Genomic DNA, 26,628 nt, shown 5'->3' on the forward strand with positions numbered 1-26,628 from the left:
TTGACAACTTTGGTGTACATCCTCTTGCCCCTGTGTTACAGATGAGGACACCATAGAACACGGTTAAAAGTGACTTGACCAGGGTCACACTTAGAAAGTGGCAGAGCTGGGACTCAATTAGATCTTCTTAGTACTTTTCCCACTGGACCAGACAAATGCAAAAATATTCCAATTTAAAGCCCAGACTGTGAGAGGCACAAAAGTCCCTGATACCCCCTGCTGAGGACTTTGTTGACACTGTTGATATCTCCTCAACAAGGCATGAAATTCCTTGACCAGGTGAACTTTGTGGCCAGATTTGAGCTCTCTTTGTTCAGGGAATCACTCAGTTAATGATGCTGAACTTCATGAGTGTTTACCTGAGTTTGATGGTGAAGTTCACAAATACCTGTACCTTCCCCATTCCCTTGGCCTTTAAAAAGAGAACCAGGGGACACAGAAGAAGAACTGTGGTTGGAAAGAGGAGCCACGCCCAGGAAGATTTATTTTTTAAGAATAATTTATTTGTTTTAACGAGGTCTGTCCTTTCACCCTCCCACCCCATCCTGGCCCCACCCCCACCTGAGAATACAGAAAAAAAGAAAGTCATCACAAACATATATAATCTTTGTATTTAAGAGTAAAATAAAAAAATTACAAAACAACCCCAAACATGTATAATCAATCAAAATAATTTTCTATTTTCTAAATATTCTAAATTTTCTAAAATTCTATTTCCAAATTTTTGTTTCATTGTGCATTTTGTATTCTGTAATGTTTGTCTCATTCTGCATTTTGAGGCCATTACCGTTGTATCAGGAGGGTAGTATGGCTGTTTCATCATTGGTTCTCTGGAATCCTAATTAGGCATTACACTGATGGTTCAGCACAATAGTATTCCATCACATTTATATACCATCACTTGTTTACCCATTCCTCGATTTATGGGCAACCCCTCAGATTCTCATTCTTTGTTGCCTCAAAAAAAGATATAGTTTTTATACATCCTTGGAGTTTGTTTTACTTAGGACTAATCCCTTCTTTAATCTGCCCTCCTTTAATTCCCCTATCCCTTCCTCCCCTTTTCCTCCTATTTATCTCTGTTAAGGGAAATGTATTTCTGTACCCAACTCTGTGTGTGTTTTCTTCTTTCTGTTGACTAGTTCAGATGATAATGAACTTGGTGTCAGTCACTCCCTCACACCCCTTCCTCCTTATGTGTGTGAGTATATATGTGTGTATGCATACACATATACATATACTATATACACACATGTGCATATACATATACCTATATCTATATTTACTTATGCACCCTAATTATGGGAGATAATTTTCCCTAACTTTCCTTTCCCTCTTCCCTCACCCCAAACATATTTCTTTCCCCCTCTTTCCATTCTTTTCTTTAGATCATCAAGCTATAACAGAACCACTCCCAAGCCCTGTCTAATTGGACTTCCTCTGTTGACCCTGGGAGTGTTCAGAGGGGATGAATGTATCATCTCCCCTTATTTGAATATAAGTAATTATCTTTATTTAGTCTTTTATCATTGTTTGTTAATGTTTACCTTTTTATGTTGCTCTTGTATTTATACTTCAGAGTTCCTCCATATCTCTGGTCTTTTCATTAGAAATGCTTGAAAGTCCTTTATTTCATTAAAAATCCATTTTTCCCTTTATAGTACTATACTCAGTGTTGTTGCTTAACTTATTCTTAACTTTAAGCCCATATCCTTTGTCTTCTGGAATATCATAATCTAAATTCTCTGCTCCTGTTATCGAGATGGCTTACGTGATCCTGACTGTGGTTTCCTCAGTACTTGAATTCTTTCTTTCTGGCTATTTGCAGTATTTTTCCTTTAAACTGGACAATTCTGGATTTTGTCTATGATGTTCCTGGGAGTTTTCATTTTGGAGTTTCTTTTAGGATTCTTTCTATTTCCACTTCGGTCTCCAATTCTAAAAGATGTAAATAGTTTTCTTTTAAGATATCTTGAAATTCATGACTAAGCTCTTTTTTTAGTCATAGCATTCAGATTTTCTTAAATTTTTTTCTCCTCAATCTTTTTTCCAGGTCAATTGTTTTTGCTATAAGATAATTTACATTTTCTTCTATTTTTTCTGCCTCTCTTTGTTTTAATATTTCTTGCTGCCTCATGGAGTCGTTGGCTTTTATTTGGTCTATTATAATTTTGAGATAGTTTGTTGCTTGGTCAAGGTTTTGTACTTCTTGTGCTAAGCTGTTAATTTCCTTTCTATTTGTTTCTTCCAGAGCTCTCATTTCTTTTCCAAATTTTCCCTCAAGGACTCTCATTACATTTATTAAAAAAAATTTTTTTAACTCTTCAATTCTCACAAGAATTCTAGTTAAGCTTGTGCCCAAGTTATGTTTTTCTCTGAGACATTGTTTGTAGATGTGGAGTCATTCTCTTCTGATTTTGTATCTTAAGTATCCCTGCCACCACAATGATTCATTATAGTGGGGTTCTTTTGTTTGTTTATTTGTTTGCCCATTCTTTCAATCTACTTTCTGATTTCAGACTTGATGTTAGGGCTGACACACTTCTCGAGGGAAGTTCTGGGCTGTTTCTGTTGCTGCCTTCTTGAGTATTGGGTGTTGTGTTATTCCAAGATCTCAGAGACAGACTGGGGACCTGCAAGCTTGCAGTGCTCCCAGAGAGATCTGATCCAGGACAAAGTCTAATTGCTACCCCTCTGGACTAGAGCCCTGCAAATTCTTGATCTGGGTTTGGGTCTGAGCAAGAATAGACTGCTGATGGATTCAATTCCTATCAGCCACCTGAAAGGTGTTAGTTCATTTTGGCAGAAATATAGGCTCCCTTTGGTCTGGGTTTTCTGCTTTGTTCATTCCTCAGCAAGCTAAACTTAGATGGTAGAAATCAGCCCCTACTCTGAGTGTGGGATCTGAGCCACACCACTACTACTGCTGCTACTGGTTTCTGAATTTTCTCCTTCCTCCATACACCACCCTAGTTCTCCCTACTCTGCTGACAATCGGTTTGGGTTGGGAGGTAGTTTGTGCACAAGGAACCTCTCAGCTCCTAAGGTGGCAACAGTGAATGGCAGTGATCACTGCAGAATGTCCCCATTCTCCAACAATCTCTTACCCAAGTCTTGCCCTTCTGGGCATCTCTAGGCTTCTCTTCCCCTGCTGGTCTTCCCCTTACCCTTTGTTTCCCCAGCTTTGGGAAGCTTTACCCAGGTATTGTTCTTATCTCTGCTTCTGGCCCTGTGCTGTAGCTGTAACAGAGTTGCTGGTTGGATTACTTGGAGTGATGATCCTGTGTCCCTGAACCCTGATCCCCATCACTGGGATGATCCTGTATTCCTGAACCAATTCTGAGGCAGCCAAGAAGCCTCAAGAAGTGGGTCATGATAGAGAGCAGAAAGACCAGACCTTGACTTCACTGGTCCTGTGAGCTGTGTGGAGTAAGTTGGGAGAGCCAGCTCTTTATCAACTTTGGGCTCCTATTCCTTTCCAGAAGGCCCCATCCAGAGCTGCACTGAAAATCTGGAGGACTGACTAGGATCCTGGGAAGGTAGGACTCACCAGAAGAAAGGGGTGTTTGACTCTCTAGCAGCTCTTTCTTTCTGGGGAGTGGGGTTGTGGGGCTCAATCCTAAGGCAACAGTATAAGTCTGGAGGGCTGTATAGGTCCCTAGGAGAGGTGCTAGTCTATAGGAGAAAAAAGGACAGCTGTTTTAACCATTTGTGGACTTGGGTGTGAACCCTTGGAAAGGCTCAAGGGTACAATGTAAGCAATGGATTTGGAATCTAGACAGCCTATGTTCAAATCCCACCTGTCTCTTATTAGCTTGGATGAACCATTTGACCTCCCTGGGCTTCATTTCTTCATGTGTACAATGAGAAGCTTGGACTGGTTCACTTCCTATGATAATTCGGGTTTCCAGATGGTGAAATAAAGCCTGTCTTATGTCCATGTCTTGGTAGGCTACCTGAAAACTTGAGGACCCTTTTCCTTCTGTAACAGAAACCTAGACAGGGACCAAGTTCTGCTTATTCCAGGGTAGGGGCAAGATCCAAAGAGAAATTTCTATGAGAAATCCCCAGAATTGAACCAGATCTGTGGTTCTGGGCAAAGCCTGCACCTAAAACAAACAAACAAAAAACCTTAATTTTTAGTCAGCAGCTGGGATCCAAAAGGGGACATGGCCTTGTCTTCCCCAAACCCCACCTCTAATTTCCTTTCCCTCTCCCTTTCTCAGCACCAGAGGGTGGAGCTGGAACCCTCGGGGGAAATGCGTGAGTCAAGAACATAGGAAAACAGAAATAAATAATTTTGAAAGTTTTGGGACAAGAAGGCAGCTCCTCCCTCCGCCAGCACTGACACCTGGAATAAGAGAATTGTAGGGAGAGCAGAAGGGATAGATGAGAGGGGCTGATGTTTGGGCTAATGCCATTTGTTGAACTGAATTGAATTCCAAGTTGATGACATGGGCTGTTTCTCTTTGGTGGATTGGTAGTGAGTGACAGCTGCCTCTTGAGAGGTTGATTTGGGCTCACTTGAAGATCAATAAAGGATTGCTGAGGCCATGGGTTAGCGTGGAAAGAAAAACTTCTGCAGTCAAAATATATACTGACATTCCACCCTGGTTCTGCTTCTGTATGACCTCGGGCAAGTGACTTAACCTCAGTTTCCTCCTTTGTAAAAAGAGGGGGTTGGACTAGTCTCTAGCTGGTCTCCAAGGTTCTTTCCAACTCTTCAATCCTATGGACCACATCTTCTGGCTTCCTCTTCCTCAGGTCCTACCCTCTTCCCCAAACTTTGCAGCTGAAAACTCTGAGTAGCCCTTTATCACCGGAAGGGTGGGAGCAGGATTCATGCTTCTTTTGTGATTAAGGAACAGTTTGAGGGCCCAGGCCGAAATTCTGGCTTGGGGGCCCAGAATTTAAACTTAGTCACAGCCTTGAGCCTTGTTTTAGGAAAGAATGAGGTGGCTATTGCATAACCAGGAGCTGGGAGGGTGTGGGCTAAAGAAGGAAACGATCCTGTCTTCCTGTGGCCTGGGCAGTGAGTGCTGAGGGTGTGTATGTGTGAGATCCGAAGGGAGAACGGAAGCCAACTGAGGGTGGGGAGGGGGCCGAGAGGGAATAGGAATTTCGGAGCCGAGGCAGAATATGTTTTTGACTAGCTCCTGTCCTGATCGGCCCTAGCCCCAGCCCTCTCCCTAAAAACAAATCATCTCTAATGTATCTGGCTCCAGAAGGTCTCTGGGAAATGAAGTAGAAAGTTGAGTGAGTGATATTGGGGAGCTCGTCATGAGCAGATGCGGGGAAGATCACTTCTACTGGATGGTACAGAATTCAGTCTTGTCTCTCCAGCCCCTAAGCACCCCCACCCACTTTGGGGTGTTCCCTCCCCCTCCACCCCGTTTACTCCCACTCACTGCCCTATCCTAAACCCCACGAAAGGACCCTTCCCATCCAGCCCACAGCCGTCCCGCAGTGCACCCAGGGCTCTCCTCTGCCCTCTCAGAGATAATACACCCCCTTTCCAAGGACACTCCTCCAGTCCCTGTTCAGCCTGCTATCTCTTCCTTCCCTAACCTTTACCCTCAAGCTTTCCTCATTCCTGCTTAGATGGCTCATTTCTTCCCTTCCTTCTCCATCCCCTCGGAGCTTTTCCTACCCCTGCCTTGGACTCTATGGTCCCGTCCAGCCCCGTTCCCTATCTCTGCTCTGAGTCCCCCTTTTAGGATTTCCCATCTCAGCCTCAGCTCTGTCCTTTCCCTTCTTCCTCTCCCTCAGAATCCCCACCAACCTTAGGCTGCCCTCAGTCTCCCTCCGCACACGCCCTCTCTCAGGTTCTCTCCCCTTCATCCCCATTCCCCGCCTCCCCTTCCCCCACACCCTCCTCCCACTCCCACAACCAGCTGCCCTGTTCCCAAATTCCGGGCGAGATTCCCAGGAACAAAGCAAAAAAAAAAAAAAAAAAAGACAATTTGGGAAGTAAACAGAGAATGGGAAGGGGGAGGAGGGAGTACCCAGGTGGGGGGGGCCTCTCGAGTCCCACCCAGTTTGGGGAATGCCCCTGCCCCCCCTCCTTCACCTGGCTCTTAAAGGGGCCGGCCCCGGGCTGGCCCGCTACTTAAGGCAGAGGGGCTGCGGACGCCCGCAGATGCGCTCTGACTGCTCGAGGAGGGTGGGAAGGGGCGGAAAACCAGGCCATGACCCCCCGCGGGCTCTTGTTGCTGCTGCTGTCCCTGCTGCTGGGTGCGCGTCTGGGTGCCTCGGCACGGTGTCCAGACTGTGGGCAGGGGGCGCCGGTGGGCTGCCCCGGAGGCTGCTTGGAGGAGGAGGAAGGGGTAGTGCAGCCGCAGCCCGAAGGGTGTGCAGAGACCGGAGGGTGCGTCAGGCGGGAGGGGGAGCTGTGCGGGGTCTACACCCCTAACTGTGGCCCAGGGCTGCAATGCCACCCCCCCGAAGAAGATGAGACGCCTCTCCGAGCCTTGCTGCTTGGCAGGGGTCGCTGCCGAAGGTCCAGGGGGTCAACAGGTGAGTTCCAAAGCCCGGCCCCACCTCCTCCCAAGTCCCAAAGGAGGACCAGAGAGAGACTGGCACCCCCAACTCTACTCCCTCGTTCTTAGCCTATTCATTGTGTTTGCATCCATCCTTCTCGCCCTAGAGGCTCTACCAACCAGCACTCCCTCCTCCCAGGTTGGGTGCTGGAGAGCTAAGAACAAAAGGAAGCCTCTAGGGAGATGTAACTAAGGTGGGGGGGGGTGCAGAAATGTAGATTACCCCTAGAAGAGGCAGGGTCCCACACCTTACTTACCTACAATATTCTACTACTCCCTTGGCCCCATGAAGTAAGCCTCGAGGGTGGAAGAGTCTGAAGGTCTAAGTTCTAGGGGTGCAGAAGAGATTTTGGAATACATGCAGAATTTTGATTTCATTATCATGAGGGAACTCCTGGTGTCAGAATTCCCAAGTCCTAGGAAATTGCTAGAGATGCCTCCCAACCCCTCAAAAAGTTGAGACTTGCCCAGTCAGATGGCAAGAGAAGGAATCTGTACCTAGGTCTCCCGTGACTGAGCTCCAACACTCTTTATCTGGCCACTATTTCACAATGCTTCTTTAGGTTCACAAGCCCTCTTAATCCTTTCCTCTTGTTTCACTGGGAAGTTGGGGTGGCGGGTAGAGTTGGGAGTCTAACTACAATATCCCAGCCCAATATGTCCAGTTCTTGTTGCTCAAGACTTAGGAACCAAGGAACGGACCAAAATTCCTGCCTCCCACTTTGCAATTCTCTGGGATGGAGAGGAAGAACTAGGAACACAAAAAATCCCCACTGTATTCATAAATATTCTTCTTCCCCTATTCCCTGTGCAGTCAGTCATCCTTGGTCTGGAAGAAAAGGAGAATCAGGATAGCAGTCCCTATATTTCCAGCACCCAGGGAAAGACACTTAGGAATGGCATGGAGAATAAACCCAGCCTGCAGGTTTCCTTGATCCTGCTAGCCCTACCTAACAGCATTGGACAGAGAAGGTCAGTCAGTCTACAAGCATTTTTTAAATGCTAACTAGATACCAAGCACACTGTACTAGGTGTTGGAGATACCAAGAAAGGCAGAAACAGTCCCTGTTTTCCAGAATCTCACAGTCTAATGGGGGAGACAACATGAAAACAACTATGTACAAACAAGATCTCAACAAGATAAACTGGAGATAATTAACACAGGGAAGGCACTAGCATTAAGGGGATCAAGAAAACCTTCTGGAAGCAGGGGAGATTTTAACCAAGATGCTAGGGAAGTCAGCAGGCAGACAGACATGAAGAGGGAGAGAATTCCAAGCCAGGGGAGAGTCAGTGGAAATGCCCAGTGGTAGAACATGGTAGTGAAGGAGGTCATTGTCAGTAGTGAGTGTGAGTGAAGTTTGAGAAGACTGCCACCAGGTTATGAAGAGGGCAGAGTTGAGTCAGAACCTGAAGGGGCATTAAGGGGTAGGGACTGGAGGAGAAAGGGACAGAAGAAAACACCAGGAAAGAAGGATACAGGCAGGGGTATCACCAGGTTGTCGGGGGTGGGACAGAAGGATTTTGTCAATCCAAGAAAGTTGGAGAGACAAGAAAGTGGTGGAGAAGAAGATAAAACACCCTCAGCTCACCCCAAATCCATATGAGCTTATAGTGGGTGTAGGACAAAGCTTGCAATTACTTTATAATAGAAACTGGTCTAGGATGTCCAGGCTCAATACAGAATCGACTGTATGGCTTGGACTGAAGTTAGTTGTTTGGTATATTTGAATACCAAGGAGGTAGAAAGGTAGGCTGCTGTTTGCCAAACACCAAAGTTAGACAGTATGAGAACTCTGGGATTTACAAAAAAAGATTTACGGATTAAAGCTGGTGGAGGTAAAAAAAAAAAAAAAGATGATATTACATGGGAGACTTTCTCATTGGCCACAGAGAGATGGAGGAAAGGTCAGAGAAGAGAAATAGATTTGGTCTTTGGGACAAGAGGGACATAGACGTTTTAGAGCTAGTGAGGAGATAAAGCTGATTCTTTTACCTGGGATAAGTTCCAGGAAGTACACACTACCCTCTCTCTTTGTCCTCTGTTGCCCAGTGCTGCCCCCCACCATTTGAGTATCCTTTCCCCCATCCCCCAAATCCCTTTCCACCGACTCCCTTGCCTGGATCCTTCCCGATGGAGAGAAACAAGTCTGCAGATCAAAAGGCACTCCCTGCACTCCTTGCTAATGTTCCCCACTCTACCCATCCTATACCCATCCTAAAAGTACCGCACCCTTCTTCCACCTCAGGACCGGGCTAAGGGACCAGAAAGCTCCAGCAGGGCCCCCTCCCCCACCCCCTGCTGGAGTAACCAAACCTCAGGCACCGGGAGGAGTAGGGGTGAGTCACAAGCAGGGTCAGGAAGGGGACACACATTCCTTTTCTGTCCCTGCTGACCCCCTCCTCTCTCCCTGCCCTGCATCCCCATCAGTTCCTGGGCTTGGCACTCCCCCTTCTGGCCATCTGTGGAATGCCCATTAAGACACTGGCCCCGAAGAAGTTTCTGAGTATGTCTTACATACAAATAGTGGTGACAGTCTCACATTTTTATAGTACTTTACATCTTTCAAAATTGGTTCCCATATATTTCCTCCTCACTGCAGCCTAGTGAGGTAGTTAAGGCCAATAGTATTAAGTACCATTGGACAAATGAAGAAATTAAACCCCAGAGAGGTATTAGAGCCAGCATTTCTGACTCCAAAACTTGGGCTCTCCCCATCTCAGCCCAAAGCCTTTCTCTTCTTCCCACCTAGGAGGGAGCTGAGGAATAGGGGTCTCCATCTCTTTTCCAAGTCTGGGAAGAAGGGCCTCCTCTCACCTCCCCATCCTGATCATAGATCTGCCCTTCTCACTCTCCACCATATCTGTCCACAGGGGAGAGCCCTAAGGGAACCAAGCCCAGCCCAGGGGGCCCCCAGCAGCAGGATGTGAACCGTGGAAGTCGAGAGAAGAACTTGGGCACCCCCTCCACTCCTTCCCGATCCAGTCCTGGGGGTGGACAAGACAGTGAGATGGTGGGCAAGGGGGATGACCAAGGGGTGGGACAGGTTAATGACAACACTGTGGGGAAAGGGGGAGGGAGTAATGGTGGAAAGAAAGATAGAAAGAAAGATCTGGGGAATAAGCACCCCTGAATCTGCCTCTAGGGGAGGGCTCCATCGGTTCTCTCGGCTCTGAAGGGTCTAGCCCCTTAACCTGTATTGGAATAAGCTTCAAGGGTGGCAGTGAGCCCCTCTCCAGAGGCTTGCTTGGCTAATTCTCTTCTCATTGGTAAGGAATGAGCCCCTATCCATGCCAGAGTGGCACATAACAGAAGAGATAGTAGAAAGCCAAGCCTGCAGCCACCCCCCTACCCAGGAGTATCAGGGAGGAGAGAGTATATGACCTCTGGTTCTAAGAATCCTCCTCTCCCCCCATCACACTGGCCATGTTCCCCCAGGGTCCATGCCGCCGTCACCTAGACACCGTGCTACAGCAGCTCCAGGCTGAGGTCTACCGAGGGGCTCGGACTCTGTATGTGCCCAACTGTGACCACAAAGGCTTCTACAGGAAGCGGCAGGTGAGGACACGCTTTCATCCCCTTCCCTATATCCTTCAATGAGCCCATAGACAATCATTCATGCAAGCTATGGCATTAAGAACTGGGGGGGCTGGGAGGGGGGGTATGTGACAAAAGTGCAAGTGGCTCCTCCCAAGGATCTTATCAATTAGTTGGAGAGACAGAAGATTTTATACACACATATGTATACATGTATGTATATATATATGCACATATACATACATTTGTGTGTGAGATATATGGGCAAGAAAAGAGAGATAACAATTCAACACGGTATTGTTTAATTACCCAGTAACAAGTGAAGGTGTTAAGCAGTAGGATGGAGGGAACTGTTATTGGGGGGATCAGAATGGTCACAGGATTTGAGCTAGGACCTGAAGGATGGACAGAATTTGGAGAGTGAGAAGGAGATAAAGTAAGGCAAGAGTCAGAAGGACAGAGGTCATGGGTGGGTCAAGGCCAGGAATCTAGTGGGCATCTCAGATATATATACCCATTCGCAGATCTGCCCTGTGCCCTATTTGAATGCCTAAAACGGGAGCCAGGAGTCTAGCATCTCCTTCCCCAAATTTGCTCCTCCCCACCACTGGCTTACTGACAGTCAGCTCCTGCCAGCCTGTAGAGATGAGATCCATTCACGTCCATCTCTGTGTCTCTACCCAGTGTCGTTCATCTCAAGGGCTGCGCAGGGGACCGTGTTGGTGTGTAACCCGAATGGGACAACCTCTGACTGGCCCTACTGAATCGGATGCAAACTCCCTCTGTCTTTCTGACCCCAGTGGTTGAGGCAGAGGCAGGGAAGAGTAGCTGGGGCCACTGGTGGAGCTGGTCTGGGGGGGGGGCATCATGGGCTATTTATTGAGTGATGAAGAACTCAAGGAAGAAGAGCCCTGGCTTTCCCCTCCCCCTCCCCCAGCATCTCCATCTCCCCTGGGTCCTTCCTCAAGCTGGGCTCTGTGTGTCACTGACTCAACTACATGAGAGTTGGGAAGGCTGTTGGTGTTGGGTTGGGTTGTTAATAAAGCTGAGTTGGAGTCTTGGTGTCTGTATGTGATTACCTCCTTCCCCCGCCCCTCTTCTTCTTCACACACATACCTGTAGCTCCCTGGCTTATTCTATTTTCACTCCAACTTCTTACTACTCCATCCCCAAACCAGTCATTAGACCCTTCCTGTTGCCTAATCTCCATCCTTCCTGAGATATTTGGAAGTCTTATGGCTGATGATGTTCCAAACCAACCACATCTCTCATCCACAGTGCAGAAAGAATAATGCCTGCTTCTGTCATGTTCTCTATCCTACTTTGAGGACTTTGTCCCTGACACTGATCTCTGAACACCATGGGGAAAGAAAAAGGTTAATAGTTAACCACCTCCCCCAACCCCTACTCCGATCCTCACAGAAGAAACATAATAAAAATACAGTTATATTCCTCCAGGCGTATCTCAGGGACCCCAACAGGTTCTGAAAAAGAAGTTATGTAGTTTCTTTTAACTTGCTTGAGGGGCTGGGAGTGGGGGAATAATCTCTCCCCTAGAGATTATCCAAATATTAATATCATCTTCAGTGTTTCTAGTGCCACAGACCTAAGGATGGGGACTTGGTACCTCTAGAGGGGACAGGAAGCTGAACTGGAGGTGAGGGGTGGACTCCTAGATCCCTTCAACAGGTACAAAGTTCATTCTTGGGAACCCTCATCCTCATAAGATAGCCTTATCAGGGGCCTAGCAGGACCCCTCCTCCAGAGAGGACTTTAGTCAACAGTTGTCATACAGTACACAGGCACTGACTAGGGCAGGTACTGTGAGAGGAGCCAGTTATCTGCTTACATATCATGGAGCCTAGTGGGACCCAGCTTCGGAGGAGAGAGGGGCTGGGAGAGAAACAAGCCCACAAATCCCCCCTCAATGGTGAGTGCCGAGAATACAGGGAGACCTGTCAGGGGATGGGGGGCAGGCAGAGGTGGGAGGAGGGAAGACAGGGAAGGAGTGGGCGATGTGTTGCTGAGAAGGCCTTGGGTCACCTAAGTCCTTTTCCCTACACTGGAAGACAAAGATGTTCTAGATGGAGCCCATAATCTCAGACCTTGATTGCCTGAGAGAAGAAATATCTGATATTGGAATGTTAGTCTGATCCCATCTTTGTCACTGGCTTTGAACTCTTATGGAAGGGAAATTGGGAGAGCGGCAGAGTGAGAGAGAGGGGAAGGGACATAAGGATCAGTATTCTAAAAGGTGGCTGAGACCTCCTAGGGTCAAAGACAATACAGTCCAGATACTTCCTACCTCTTGGTTTTGGCCAATGGCCCCTCTCTCTCTTAGAAAATACCAAAGAACATGGAATTCCTGACCTGGTACAATTGACAAGGCATATGGAGGTGAGTGGGCTGGAAGGGCACTGGGTTAGAGGTCAGAGATAAGGTCCCAGAATCACAGGTCCAGTTGGACAGATCCTGAGGTGAGAGGAAAATCATGAAGACTGGGTTAGAAGTGAAAGTTGTCTTGAGGTTAAAAATCAGTCATGGGTCAAGGGTCAGTAAGGAGAAGGGGTCAAGTAACCCTGTAGTTTGGGTCACAGGGTCAAGAAGGGAGGGTGTAAAGATGGAGGTCCAGACTTGGGCCTTAAGGAATCAAAAGTCAGTGAAGGTCCCAGGCTAGGAAATGAAGGAATCTGGGGTGGTCTATTTTACTCTGATTCTGAGTCCCTCAGGCTGTGAAAGCAGAGTTGCTAGACCAAGCCCACCAGCATCTGACTAAGTTGTTTGATCGGGCCCTGTGGGAAGCTGTGCAGTCCTACCCACCTCAGGGCTGGGGCCTAGCCTCAGCCTCCCAGGAGTCCCCAAAAAGGTAAGGACCAGAAGGTGGGCAGCAGAAGCCCTCCCATTCTGGGACATTAAACATCTCCCCGCCACAACTCGGCAATGAATGACTCCTCAGCTTTCTTGCTTCTGCCCCTGCTCTCTGGAATTTCTCTGTTCCCCATCTCCATTCAGAGCCCGGGAAACAAATCTGGACAGACAGAAAGTTTTCATCCACCGCAAGTCACTACTCGAGTGAGTCAGGGTGAAGGCAGTCGTTAGGGGGAGGGGGAGGGATGAGGGCAGATGGAAACCTGGGAACCGGGAATCCTGACCTCCAGATTTGGATGAACCAGGGAAGATGCTCTAAATCTTCGTTTTCACAGGAGAGGAAGGGGAGGAAGGGATAGCAAGATAGGATATGATTGAGTCAGAAAGGGGTTTGGGCAGACCAATGACTGAACTCCTTAATCTCACTCAAACTCTGGTCCTTCCAGCGAGTTGATGGAAGTGAAGCATTTCCGAACCATTTATCACATGTTCATTGCGGGACTATGTGTCTTCATCATCAGCACTCTGGCCATAGACTTCATTGATGAAGGAAGGTATGGGTGCTCTGGGTCCCACAACCTATACTGTGGTAACAGCCCCAACCCCAACCTTCATAACTCTTCCTTAGGCAGCTCCCTCCCCTAGATGTGTTCCCTTCTGTTTTCAAGTTTCCCCTGGAGAGAGAGAAAACAAGGACTAATTATTAGATTGAGGAGATGGGTAGGTGAGAAACCAAAACGATGGGGAAGATGGCTGAAGTCAGGAGGCCTGAGCTGAAATTCCAACTCAGACACTTACTAGTTGTGTGACTTGTCACTTTTCCAAATGTAATTTCCTAAATGGCTAGAATAATACTTTTGCTATAGGGTCAGTATAAGGAAAACAGTAACCCTAAAAGGCTTATGTTTGGTATCATTAGGAACATATCTAGACAAGGGGGTGTCTGGGAGAGGATAAAACATCGGGATAGATCATTTCCAAAGTGTCCTTGGGGAAATTCCACCTCCCCCAAGAGACCCTACTTCAGTCAGTAAGTCCATAAGCATTTGCTAATTACCTACTATGTGCTAAGAGATGGAGATAAAAAAGAAAGTCAAAAGACAGTCCCTGCCCTCAAGGAGTTTACAATCTAATGGGGGTGACAACATACAAACCAACTATGTACAAACAAGATATATACAAGATAACTCAGAAATTCAATGGCGCTAAGGGGGAGGGCAGGCCTATGAAACACAGTATTTCATGTAGTCCAGGTTGGATCAGGATGATGGGGCGAGTTGAAGAGTGTCCCTGGGATCTAGGTCCTGTCAGGGCAACATGGAAAGGAGAAAATCGAAGACTGACTAGAGTGTATCCTCCCTATATCTCCCCTTTCTACCCCAAGGCTAGTGCTGGAGTTTGACCTCCTGATCTTCAGCTTCGGACAGCTGCCCCTGGCCCTGGTGACCTGGTTGCCTATGTTCCTATGCACACTGCTAGCCCCGTACCAGGCTCTTCGGCTATGGGCTAGGCCCAGAGGCCAGGGGACTTGGTACGCAGGTGCGGGGCTGGGGGCAGGGCTTCTAGCCATACAAGTGGCCGTGTTGGGTGTCCTTCCAGTCCGTGTGGCCCTGGAGTACCAGCTGTCTCCTGGCTCCCGTTGTATCCTAGTCTTTGAGCAGGTGGGGGCTGAACCTGGGGTATAAGGAGGTGGAGTGGGTGGGTAAAGTTCCATAGGGACAGTGAAGTCTGTAAGGGATGGGGTCAACCTTGAGAAAGAAGAGGAAGAATAATGAAAGTGGGGTCAGACTGAAATCTGGGATCAACTCAGAGGTGGCCTAAGCAGTCCAGAGACACTGGAGGTTGCCTACTGAAGGATCAGGTGGGACTAAGGAGAACCCAGTTCTGACTTGCTGTGCTCTGCCATCTTCAGTCCCTGTCCTCCCCCCAGCATCACCGAGTGTTTTAGGTATTGTAAGGCACAGAACAAGCCTAAAACAGTGTGGTGAAGTGGAGAGGATCTGGGTTTGAATCAGTCTATTAATCAATCATGATTTACTGACAGCTATGTTCTAGGCATGGTCCTAGGTGCCAGAGCCACACAATCCCTTTCTTCAAGGAGCTTACATTGGGGTGAAGGGATGGGGTGGAAATATGTATGTCATTATGTACGTACAAATAAATCAAGATTAGTTTTGGGGGGAGAGAGGGCAGCAGTAGCTGTGAGGACCAGAAAAGATTTCATATAGAATGAGTCCAGTTAAGGAGACTCTGAGAGACTGAGGTGTGGTGGGAGTGCTTTCCAGTCAAGGGGGACGGCCAGTACAAAGAGCCAGAGATGGTGATGAAGTGTCCTGTGTGAGGAACAGCAGAAAAACCAGTCCAGCCTTGCCCTAGAGTGCAGGAACAGGAGTAATGTCTACATAGTTGGAAAGGAAGATTGGGACCAGGTTGTGGGGGGCGATAAAAAAGCCAGAATGAGAAGCTCAGGTTAGATTCTGGAAACAGTGTGTAGCAACTGGAGTATGGGGTAGGAAAGCGCCACAGTCAGATTGAACCATAGGGGAAAATCACTTTGGCGGCGATGAGGAGGCTATGGTCGGAGACTGGGAGATAGGGCATGAAAAGGGGAAAAAGGAAAAGAGAGCAAGAATTTCTAGAGAGCTACTACTATGTGCCAAGCACTTGTACTAAGCACTGTTTTTTCAAATTTGATTCTCACAATATCCATATGAGGTAGATGCTATTAATATCCTTATTTTATAGTTGAGGAGACTTAGGCAAACAAGTTAAGTGACTTGCCCATGGTCACACAGCTAAGATGTGCTTAAGGCTGGATTTGAACTCAGATCTTCCTGACTTGGGGCTACTGCACCAAAGGCTGTCTCTAAAGAGAAGGGGATGTACTGGGAAGACTGAAAGGACAAGATTGAATCCTGTCTCAGACACTGACCAACCTGTATGACCTAGCACGGGACAATTCACTTTTCCCTGAATGGATTCCCTCCAATGTTCTTTCCAACCATGAAATCGAAGGGTTACTTCCATTTTAAAATCTGCACACAAGGACATGCGATACCAGAGAGTATTTCCTCAATTTCCTCATCTGCAAAATGGGGACAATACTCCTACCACCTACGTCATGGCTAGAAAAAGTAAAGTGCTGTGTGAAGCTTGTCCTTATCCTCAGACTTGTATCCCTTGTACCTAGCCCAGGCCTTGTATGCATTAGGTATTTAGTGAATATTTGTTGGCTTCAAGCTCTAACATCCCTTTCTAGTTTGACTATAATATGATTCTCTCCCAACTCCTACCCAGGTCCGGTTCATAATGAAAAGTTACTCCTTCCTGAGGGAAGCCATCCCTGGAATCCTCTGTGCTAAAGGTGGTGAATTCTCTGATGGGGATCAGCTCTTCAGTCCCCACATTCCCTATTTCCCTGGAACTCCCGCCCCATTCTCCTCATTCCTCACCCCAATCACGTCTGCATAGGCAAAGAAGGCAGACACAGACCATGGTCTCTGCTTCGTGGTCTTAAACACAGCTCCTTCATTAAGCACTGGCTAGTCATTCTTGCCCCTGGGATAAATGATAAAGGTGGTGGCTGCCTCCAGAAGGCCCCTGGGAAATCAGAATTGTTAGGAAGATGACTTTGGGCATGAGATGATAAATGAGACAGCCTTCCAGTAAAAGGAAGAAGGATAGGAAGCCTGAAGACAGAAGGGTGCCCTGGGTGGGAGTCAGGAGATAAAGAGCCTCTGGGGAAGGGAGGGAATTACAAAGAGGTCATGAGAAGTAAGATAGCCTGTGGTTAGACATTATTCCTTATATTCATGCCCTACAACCATCATCCCCTTGTGCCTCTAGGTTCCCCTCTCACTCCTTGTATCCTCTGTCTCCCAGTCTTAATCCCCTTATTCAGCTCCTACTGGATCCCCAATCAGAGCCTGGGCCTTCTCTGCCTCTCCCCCTATTAATCCATTAGTCCCCAGCACCTTCTTGCTCCCCCATCCTAGACCCTTCCTTCTTCTTCACTCTGTCTCCATCACCACTACAGGTGAGGGAGCCCAAGCTCCCAGTTTCTCCAGTTACCTGTACTTCCTCTTCTGCCCCACACTCATGTACAGAGAGAGTTACCCCAGGTGAGAGTTTTCTGCCCTACCGTGAGTGCCCAGTCCCACCTAAAGCCCTCTCTTTTTTATTTCCCTTTCTCCCTTGACCCTACCCTGAATCCCTGGATCCCTCCTTCTACCTGAAGGCACCAGACGTCCCTGATCCAATCCCTCTGGTATTCTCCCCCCCCCCATAATTGAGTAACTGAGGGGGAGGGGACCTCAGGGTTTCAAAAGTAAGACCTCTTGGGGAGTCTGTGACACTCCTCCCAATTACTGCTCCAGGACAACCCATATCAGGTGGAATTATGTGGCCAAGAGCTTTGCCCAGGTCAGAGGATGGGAAGTGTTGGAGGTGGGGGAGGGAAGGAACTTGTTGGGGGGAAGGGGAGGTACTAGAGAACAGAGTGGGGAAAAGGCCTGGTGGGATCTCTGGGCACAGAAGAGGCAGGTGTTCCGGGAGAAGGATTCAGAAGCTGGGTTCCGAGTGAGATCAATGTTCAGGATGGGGGGATGCTTGAGGCAGCTGCCCAGGATATCCTGAGCCTCCATCCTCCCCCCAGGCCCTGGGCTGTCTGTTCTACGCCTGTTTCATCCTCAGCCGTCTCTGCGTGCCCGTCTTTGACAACATGAGCCGTGAGCCCTTCAGCACACGAGCCCTGGTGCTCTCCATCCTACATTCCACACTGCCTGGTGGGTCCATCCTAGAGACAGTGGAAGCAAAAATGGGAAGCTGGATACAGGATGCTTCTCTTAGCCTAGTGGGAAGACCCTGGCTGTGGTGGATGGGGAGGATGTGAGCAGTTTGGGGATTTTTTTTTACTTTTTCGGAGGGGACAAGGCAGGGCAATTGAGGTTGAGTGACTTGCCCAAGGTCACATGGCTAGTAAGTGTTAAATGTCTGAGGCCATATTTGAACTCAGGTCCTCCTGACGCCAGGGCTGGTGCTCTATTCACTGCACCACCTAGCCTCCCCTCAACAGCAGTTTTTAAAACTACTGGGCACGGGATACTGAAGGAGCAGAAGCCCACAGACAGAGGGTAGAGCAAGGCTGGACCTCGGAAGATGAAGGGCCCAGGGCAAGAGGAGGAGGGGTCTGATCTGAACCCCCCATCGCCCCCAGGTATCTTCATGCTGCTTCTCATCTTCTTCGCCTTTCTTCACTGCTGGCTCAATGCTTTTGCAGAGATGCTGCGGTTTGCAGACCGAATGTTCTACAGGGTAGGTAGGAAGAAGGGGAGAGGGAAATGGAAGTGAGGGAAATAGAAAAGAGAAGACTTCACCAGCAAAAGAAGGAGGTGGTCGCCCATGGGTGTGATTTCAAGAACTGGGAATGTTCCTCTTTCCCAAAAAATACCTCCCACCTTGCTTGCACTTTTTGCTCCTGTTAAGGAGTATTGTTGAGCTGTTTGGGCAAATTTCACAAGTCAGAAAGCCTAAAGCTCAAGGCTTGTCTCTGACACATCCCACCTACATGACCCTTAACCTCTTAGCTTTCCAGGTAGCCCTAGTACATCTGGGAAGTTCTGACACATGTACAAATCAATGTAAAAAAAAAAAAAGATCTATTCTCTTACTATAATAAGACTTTCTCCCTAATTGTTGTTGTTCAGTCCTGTCTGACTCTTTGTGACCCCAGGTAGGTTCTCCTTGACAGAGATACTGGAGTGGTTTGCCGGTTCCTTCTCCAACTCATTTTACAGATGAAGAAACTGAGGCAAACAGGCTCCTTGTGTGACCTTGCCTAGGTCACAGAGCTAGTAAATGTCTGAAGCTGGATTTAAACTCAGGAAAATGAGTCTTCCTGACTTCCAGGCCCCAAACTCCGTACACAGAGTTCTAGGCAGTCAGAAAGACTGCTATAAATAAAAGTATAGAATCCCACAGTGAGAAGTAATCTGTTATCAAACTTTATCAATCGTTGATACAAATTACTTTGTCAGATCCTTTTTTTAAGATATTTTTTCCCCAGTTATATGTAAAAGACTTTTTTTTTTTACTTTTTGGAGGGGGGGAAGGCAGGGCAGTTGGGGTTAAGTGACTTGCCCAAAGTCACACAGATATTGAGTGTTAAGTGTCTGAGGCCAAATTTGAACTCAGGTCCTCCTGACTTCAGGGTCAGTGCTCTATATGCTGGGCCACCTAGCTGCCTCAAGACATTTTGTGAAAATGTGTTTAATAGAAACATATGTGTAGAGCCCATATCAGATTGCAAGCTGGAAGGAGGGGAGAAAATTCAAAACTTATGGAAGTGGGCTCAGATTCAATCTAGCTAAGATTCAATCTGGTCCGATTGTGAATACAACCATCACCAATGCTTAGGCTCCCTAAGAGTCTACCTAATATGGCAAATCTTTAATAAACTTTGTTTTTCTTTGGCTGAAAAAGAAAATACTTATGGAAGTGAGTGTTGAAAACTAAAAATAAATAATCTAATTAATTTTTAATTAACAAATTTATTTATTTTTATTTTATATTTTATTTACTTCTATAAGATTTTGAATTCTAAATTTCCCCCCTCCTTCCCCTTCCCAAGATGACCTATAATCTGATATAAGTTATACATGTACAATTATACTAGGCATATTTCCACCTTAGTCATGTTATGAAAGAGGAATCAGAACAAAAGGGGAAAACCATGAGAAAGAAAAAAAAAGAGAGAAAATAGTCTGCTTCGATCTGCATTGGGACTCCATAGTTCTTTCTCTGGATGTGGATAGCATTTTCCATCATGAGTTAAAGACAATTTTTAACATTTACTATTTTTTTTGGAGGGCAATTGGGGTTAAATAACTTGCCCAAGGTTACACGGCTAGTTTTTTTGTGTGAGTGTTAAGTGTCTGAGGCCAGAACCGAACTCAGGTCCTCCTGACTCCCAGGTGGGCGCTTTACTCACTGCACCACCTAGCTGCCCCTCTAACATTTACTTTTCAAAAAATTATAAGTCCTAAATTTTCTCTCTCCCTCTTTCACCTCTCCCCTCCCTAACACTGTAAGCAATTTGTTATAGGTTATACATGTACAATTATGCAAAACATATTACCATATTAGTCATTTTGTGAATGAAGACAGATCCAAAAAAGGGAAAAAAAACATGAAAAAAATACAAAAAGTGAAAAAGAATATGCTTTGATATCAAATCCTTTTTTTAAAAAAAGATTTTCTTTTCTTTCTTTTTTTTTTGCTTTTTTTTGTGGGGGGAGGGCAGTTGGGGTTAAGTGACTTGCCCAAGGTCACACGGCTAGTTTTTGTGTTAAGTGTCTGAGGCTGGATTTGAGCTCAGGTCCTCCTGACTCCGGGGCCGGTGCTCTATTCACTGTGACACCTAGCCACTCTCAAATCCTTTTCTAAGAGCAAATTTGGATAGGAACTAGGAATACAGGAGGGTACTCAGTTCTTTCAGGTAGCATCTCCCAGAAAGAGGTGAGATTTTGCCCATTTCCCAACTTTCTAGGGAGCACACGGATGGAGGAGGGGAAAGGGAGGGGAAGAGGGATTCTGGGACCTAGAGAATCCATGCAGTCCAAGTTGGGGCTGGGGAATGCTAGGGTAGAGTGGACAAGGTATACTGAGCTCTCTTCTCAGCACTGAGCAGCCCGGCCCCTGACACCTCCCCTCCTGTCCTCAGGACTGGTGGAATTCGACATCATTCTCTAACTACTACCGTACCTGGAATGTGGTGGTCCATGACTGGCTCTACAGCTACATCTACCAGGATGGACTTCGGGTAAGGGGGAGTCCCCAGACCACCTGTTCCCTGAAACTCCCCAGAACCCTCAGACCTTCTGAGAGATCTCTCCATGTCCCTAGCCAAGAATTTCCCTGCAAGGATCCAGGAAGGGAGATTGACCTTCTTAACTTAAGTCACTTAACCTTCCTAGACCCCATAGACTTCACCTGTAAAATGAGGGGGTCACACTGGATGGCTTGTGAGGTCCCCTACTGCTTTAGGACTAGGGCTACGATGCTAGAACCTCCTCCTAGCCTTTTTCCAACTGACTCCTCTCCTCCAACTCAGTCGTTGGGAGGTCCTTGGAGTTTCTAACTTCCTTTGCCCTTTGCCATTAGTTATCCAACATCTTATTCTTCAGCCCACCTCCCTCCCTGGCCTGCCATCCCTCACTCAGTTTTAGAACAGACTCATTCAAAGTCAGAACTGGAAGAGTTCTATCAATCTACTAAAAGCCAGCTAGTGCAATCCTTAAACCTTCATTTGACAGATGAGGACACTGAGGCAGAGCTGGACTTGTGTTCCCCTCCTCCAATTCCCTATCCAAGGGCTCTGGCTGTGTTCCTAGTCACCTGACCACCCATCCCCACCCCCCATATGCCTCCTGTCCTTTACTTGGACTATTCTTTCTCTTACAAGTCTCTGGAATTGGAAAGGACCTGAGACTATAGAAAATTAGGACCATAGAGATTGTCTAGTGTAGGAGTTCTCAACCTTTATTTGTTCCATGGACCCTTTTGGTGGACTGGGGAAGTCAATGAATCCCTTCTCATAGAATATTTTTTTCAAATGTATTTTTTAAGCACAGAGTTTTTTATTCTTTTTTCAGTTCCAAATTCTCTTCCTCACACCATCCTATCTCCCATCTGAGAAGGCCAGAAAAACAAAACCTGTTATAAATATGTCATAGAATGTTTTTAAATGAATAAAAATAAAATATATAGAATTATAGAATTAATTGATTATATTTAAATAGTTACCCAAAAATTTTTTTTGAAAGTTCATGGACCCTAGTGCTAGTCCAGCCTCTTGATTTATGAGTTGAGGAAATTGAGGCCCAGGAGAAAAATGAGTTAAGACCAACATCAGAAAACCAGGTTCTTCTGATTGAGTTCAATGCCCCTCTCTTCTCCCGTCCTTCAGTCCCCATCACTTCTGCCTCTTGACTTCCTCAGGAAGGTCTCATGGGGAAAGGGCTCAGGGGAAAGGAAGAAGCTAGAATACAGCTTGAGGAACTCACTCCTGTGCCCTCTCTCCCTCCCCTAGCTTCTGGGCGTTAGGGCACGAGGGGCAGCCATGCTCAGTGTGTTCCTGGTCTCTGCTGTCGTCCACGAATACATCTTCTCCTTTGTTCTGGGATTCTTCTACCCGGTTATGTTGATTCTCTTCCTTTTTGGAGGTAGGCAGAGCCCCTGTCATCTACATCCAGGCCAGTTAAGCTCTCTGACCTTTCATGTGGCATCCTTGCCCTTGGTGAAGCACTATGGAATGGGTACGGGAACACCAAAGATCCAGAGGGAAGAGGAATCTTCAGAGAGCTCTCAACTTTGCACCTGAAGTTCTGCTTGTATTACTATACACATGGGTCCCTTAGAAATGAACCATGGGGGACAGCTAGGTGGTACAGTGGTTAGAAGAGGACCTGATTCCTCTGGCCTCAGACACTTACACACTCAGACACACACCTGTGTGACCCTGAGCAAGTCACTTAACTCCAATTGTCCAAAGAGAGAGAGAGTAAAAACTAACCATAGTCTGAGGCAGGAAAGTGTAGTAACAAGATGGCGGAACTTGGAGTCAAAGGACTTGGATTCGAATTCTAGCTCAGCCAGTTACTATCAGCCTCAGGTGTGCTATTTCACCTCTCTGGGCCTCAGTTTCCTTACCTATAAAAATGATGGGGTGGGGGTGTTTGACTAGATGACCTCTAATATCCCTTCTAAGCTCTAGAGCTGTGATTCTATGATCCAGTCAAAAACCATAGCTCACTAGACCCCATCTCCATAGGACACATTAGTTCAAAGGAGGGAAGGGGATGGAAGGAGAAGAGAAAGGAACACACATTTGTAGAGCCTACTTTGTGCCAGGCCCTGTGCTAAGCACTTTTATAAATGTCATCTCATTGGAGCCTCACAACAACCCTGAGAGTCAGATGCTATAATTTATTCCCATTTTACAGATGAGGAAATTGAGGCAAACCGAGGTTAACTGACTTGCCCAGGGCCACACAGTTAGGAAGTGTCTGAGGCTGGATTTGAACTCAGGTTTCCTTGACTCCAGGCCCAGTGCTCTAACCACTGCTCTACCATCTACCTAGTACAAAAGATACATTATAAACCATAGAGAGATAGGTGATAAGCCTCCAGTCACACTCCTAGGGGGCTGCCCTTCCACAAATTATCATACCCCGACATGAATGGGCAGAAACACATGTGAGGTAGCCTACGTATAAGGAATGCATAGAAATGCCCCCCAAAAGTCATTAATATCCAAGTGATGCAATGAGAGGGAGCTTGTCTCTTACTTTCCTATGGTTGTTAATTTGTCTGTGTGGTCGCTTGGTGTCCTTGGATACCGGCTGTTGCCACGTGCTGGCTTTTCTCATGGCTTAGTGTCAATTAGACGGCCTCTTTTACAGGTCAAGACTTTTTTTCCTTTTTTATTTATTGGGCAGGGAGTGGATAGGGGAGGGGGCAGGAGAGAGGAGGCTCCCAATATCCTTCTTCAAATCATGATCAGAAATCTCTATCTTTGACCATGCTTCAGGTTGCCAGTCTAAGTCCTCACAAATCACTTGGGAAGTTCAGTTTGGCAAAACTTCCCCCCAAATCCCACCCCAACCCACAACTGGATGGAGCTGTGATGTGGAGTTTCCCATCATGCCACTGGTTCATGCAAATCACCTCGAAAAAAAGGCCAGAGAGGGACTGAGGAAAGTTGATGGAGTTGTCATATACTAGTCTAATGCATCACACTCACAGACACACACACACACACACATACACACATGATACAATCACGAACACAGACATAAGTTGTTTTCCTTCTTTGTTCTCAAAGATAATCAATGACACTATGGGTGATGTCTTGACTTACAAATGAATTGGATTTAAGTGAGGCTGGGCTGTACAAAGTTACCAGCCTCACTGTCTCCTCCAGGGTCATAGGAGTCCAATAACAAAAGCCAAGATGACTGGCAATGGCCCAGCACAGACACAAGTATAGAGAAAGGGAGATAAGGATGGCATCGGGAACAACTAGGCAAACCCTGGAAGGTCACTGTAGCATGGATGAACGGTGAGACTGAGGACGAATCAGGCTATTCTTCTTGGAGGAGGAAATTGTGTTTGGAAGGCAGAGAGAGACAGGGCTGGGAGAAGATGACTTCTGAGTGCTAGAGCGTCAGACGCTCAGTTATTTTTCAGTTGTGTCTGGCTTTTTGTGACCACATTTAGGGTTTTCTTGACCAGGATATTGGAGCGGTTTGCCATTTCCTTCTCCAGCTCATTTTACACATGAGAATACTGAATCAAGCAGGGTGAAACAACTTACCCAGGGTCACACAGATAGTGATTTCTGAGGCCAGTTTTGAACTCAGGAAGATGAGTCTCTCTGACAGCAGTCTATCTACAATATCACTTAGCTGCCCTGGATGTTCAGGTAGATTTGCCCAAATAGTTATGGAAGTCTGAGCTGGAGAGATCCCATTGACAAGGGCATGAAATGAGGTTGAAATCATGAAATAAGTCTTCACAGGGTGGATGAGTGGAGGACACCCAGACTAAAAACTTTAGATTTGACATGAACCATTTGATACCATTACTGGTTTCTAAGCTCGTGGTGGGAGATGTCATCCATGAGAATCTAGAACTGAAGTGAAATGGATCCTTCACACTAAATAAACTGTTGTTCAGTCATGTCTAATTCTTTGTGACTCCACTGGCAGTTTTCTTGGCAAAGCTACTGGGGTGGTTTGCCATTTCCAACTGAGGAAAACAGGGTTAAGTGACTTGCCCAGAGTCACACAGCTAATCTGAGACTGGATTCAAAGTCATGAAGATGAGTCCTTCTGACTCCAGGCATTGTGGCAACTAGCTGCCCCAAGCTAAATGAGACATGTCTTGGCTAAGAATCCTTAACTTTACTTCTTCTCAGCATTGGGAAGTGAGAAGAGAAATGAGATGAGAGCTATCACCTCGATAAAGACTTAAGACAAGAAAAAGCTCCTTGTGACATAGGGAAGCCCAAGCACTGTCTTTGAACAGCTTGGGAAGATGGCACCCAGGAACCATTGAGAGAAAACAGCAATACTTCTGGACTGGGGAGTTCTGATGGTGCTTGGGGTCCAGAAAGAAATGTCTGGAAGAAGATTTCTTTAGGAGTTAGAGATATGATTGGGCAGCAGTTTGGGAGGGGTAATTCCCAAGGCTGAGGTCAGGTGCCTGGGAGAGACATTGAAGGCAAAGGGGAAGGCTGGGGAATGGAATCCCAGACCTAACTAATCTCTTCTCTCTAGCATTGCTTAATTTCCTGATGCATGACCAGCACACTGGGTCCGCATGGAACATCCTCATATGGACGATGCTTTTCCTGGGTCAGGGAATAATGGTCAGCCTGTACTGTCAGGAATGGTATGCTCGGAAGCAGTGCCCACTGTCCCAGGTAAGGCACTGTTCCCCTAGTTCCTTCCATCCTACTTCTTTTCCTAGACCAAGGCCCTCAGGTTGTTGCAAATATAGCCTGTTGTTCTAGGTTAATGACAAGGCATCTTTCTCACCAGCCAGTTTACTTTTCCCACCCCTACTCCTAGATGCCTTGACCTACCCATTCCCCCTAGCCTCCACCCTACCCACATACACTGGCTCTTTGACCAGTCAAACTCCTTTCCCCCTAAACTCATACACTTAGGACTGGATTTCATATCGGAGAGGGAGGTCTCTGTCTCCCCACTGCCAGCCTGAGTTCACTTCAGGGTGGAAGTTCTTTTGGGTCATTTATACCCATTCAACCCATTCCTCATCCCTAACAGAAGGGGTCCTTGCTCACACCCTCCTTTCTCTGGCACAGACGACCTTCTGGGGACTGGTTACCCCACGATCCTGGTCCTGCCACATCTAGAGGTCAACGTGCTGCTATGTTCCTCCAGTCAAAGTCTAGACCTGGGATTTTACTTCCCAGAGTCTCAGTCCCATCCCCTGGAACCAAGGCTATACAATCCTGAGTACCACCTCGGTGGCAAAAAAAAAACCACAGCTGGAGTACATGAAACCTGCCAGTGGTTGCCAGGGGAAGAAACCAGGAGCCATACAGACCACTGGACAGAAAGGAAGGTCCTCTCTCTTCCTCTATCCCAGGTTTCAGACATAGGGCTCTGCCCACCTACACCTCTCTAGAGTTGAAGAGATTTGGAGGAACCTTGAAAGGATATGAGAGCATGAGGAAGCTTGAATAAACTGGGGAGGGGAGAGGGGGGCGGTTGGTATACAGGGGAGTGGGGGTATTGCTTCCTGTTCCTCTTCCTCCCAACAATAAACTTCCCTTTATGACTCCAATCATTGCAAAACTGTCTCTGCAGATACAGGTTAACGCTGTGGCTAGGAGGGAATGAAGATGGGGCTGCCTCCATGAATGAAAACCTGTTACAGTCGCCTTCTGTGCTCCCCAACTTCCCCTCTGACCTTTGTCCCATATAGACACTTTCTCAGATTCTCCCACTCCTACTCCCACAATTCTGCTACCCCTGCATCCTTTTTGTGACCCTTCTACTCCCAGGCATAGTCTGCCCTCCCAACTCCTGATACCATTGCCTGACTGTAGATAGATAGATAGATAGATAGATAGATAGATAGATAGATAGATAG

General features: G+C 46.9%; 3 protein-coding genes across 5 annotated transcripts in view; 2 read left to right on the plus strand and 1 right to left on the minus strand.

The window, feature by feature from the left end:
* Nucleotides 1–26,628, minus strand: part of SPRYD3 (SPRY domain containing 3) — a 117,549-nt gene that overhangs the window by 45,146 nt on the left and 45,775 nt on the right. The gene's annotated exons all lie outside the window — the stretch shown is intronic.
* On the plus strand, nucleotides 6,088–11,137 carry IGFBP6 (insulin like growth factor binding protein 6). The gene is made up of 4 exons (XM_069101169.1): nucleotides 6,088–6,516; nucleotides 9,414–9,553; nucleotides 9,979–10,098; nucleotides 10,762–11,137. The coding sequence occupies exons 1-4, from the start codon at nucleotides 6,189–6,191 to the stop codon at nucleotides 10,882–10,884; spliced, it is 711 nt and encodes a 236-aa protein (XP_068957270.1). The 5' UTR covers nucleotides 6,088–6,188; the 3' UTR covers nucleotides 10,885–11,137.
* SOAT2 (sterol O-acyltransferase 2) lies at nucleotides 11,253–26,213 on the plus strand. The gene is made up of 15 exons (XM_069101170.1): nucleotides 11,253–12,007; nucleotides 12,419–12,474; nucleotides 12,807–12,943; nucleotides 13,090–13,149; nucleotides 13,392–13,499; nucleotides 14,330–14,606; nucleotides 16,243–16,312; nucleotides 16,982–17,066; nucleotides 17,322–17,367; nucleotides 17,600–17,729; nucleotides 18,161–18,258; nucleotides 20,666–20,764; nucleotides 22,034–22,166; nucleotides 25,284–25,429; nucleotides 25,835–26,213. The coding sequence occupies exons 1-15, from the start codon at nucleotides 11,932–11,934 to the stop codon at nucleotides 25,883–25,885; spliced, it is 1,572 nt and encodes a 523-aa protein (XP_068957271.1). The 5' UTR covers nucleotides 11,253–11,931; the 3' UTR covers nucleotides 25,886–26,213.

The sequence above is a fragment of the Petaurus breviceps genome, unplaced genomic scaffold (assembly GCF_028583685.1).
Source record: "Petaurus breviceps papuanus isolate PSGF00001 unplaced genomic scaffold, PetGlider_PUasm1.0 454, whole genome shotgun sequence".
Taxonomy (NCBI): Eukaryota; Metazoa; Chordata; class Mammalia; order Diprotodontia; family Petauridae; genus Petaurus; species Petaurus breviceps.

Coding starts and splice junctions, on each gene's coding strand:
- IGFBP6 (XM_069101169.1), top strand. CDS start 6,189: ATGACCCCCCGCGGGCTCTTGTTGCTGCTGCTGTCCCTGCTGCTGGGT. Junction 9,554..9,978: donor GTGGACAAGACAGTGAGATG/GTGGGCAAGGGG, acceptor ATGTTCCCCCAG/GGTCCATGCCGCCGTCACCT. Junction 10,099..10,761: donor GCTTCTACAGGAAGCGGCAG/GTGAGGACACGC, acceptor GTCTCTACCCAG/TGTCGTTCATCTCAAGGGCT.
- SOAT2 (XM_069101170.1), top strand. CDS start 11,932: ATGGAGCCTAGTGGGACCCAGCTTCGGAGGAGAGAGGGGCTGGGAGAG. Junction 12,475..12,806: donor AATTGACAAGGCATATGGAG/GTGAGTGGGCTG, acceptor TGAGTCCCTCAG/GCTGTGAAAGCAGAGTTGCT. Junction 20,765..22,033: donor TCTACCAGGATGGACTTCGG/GTAAGGGGGAGT, acceptor TCCCTCCCCTAG/CTTCTGGGCGTTAGGGCACG.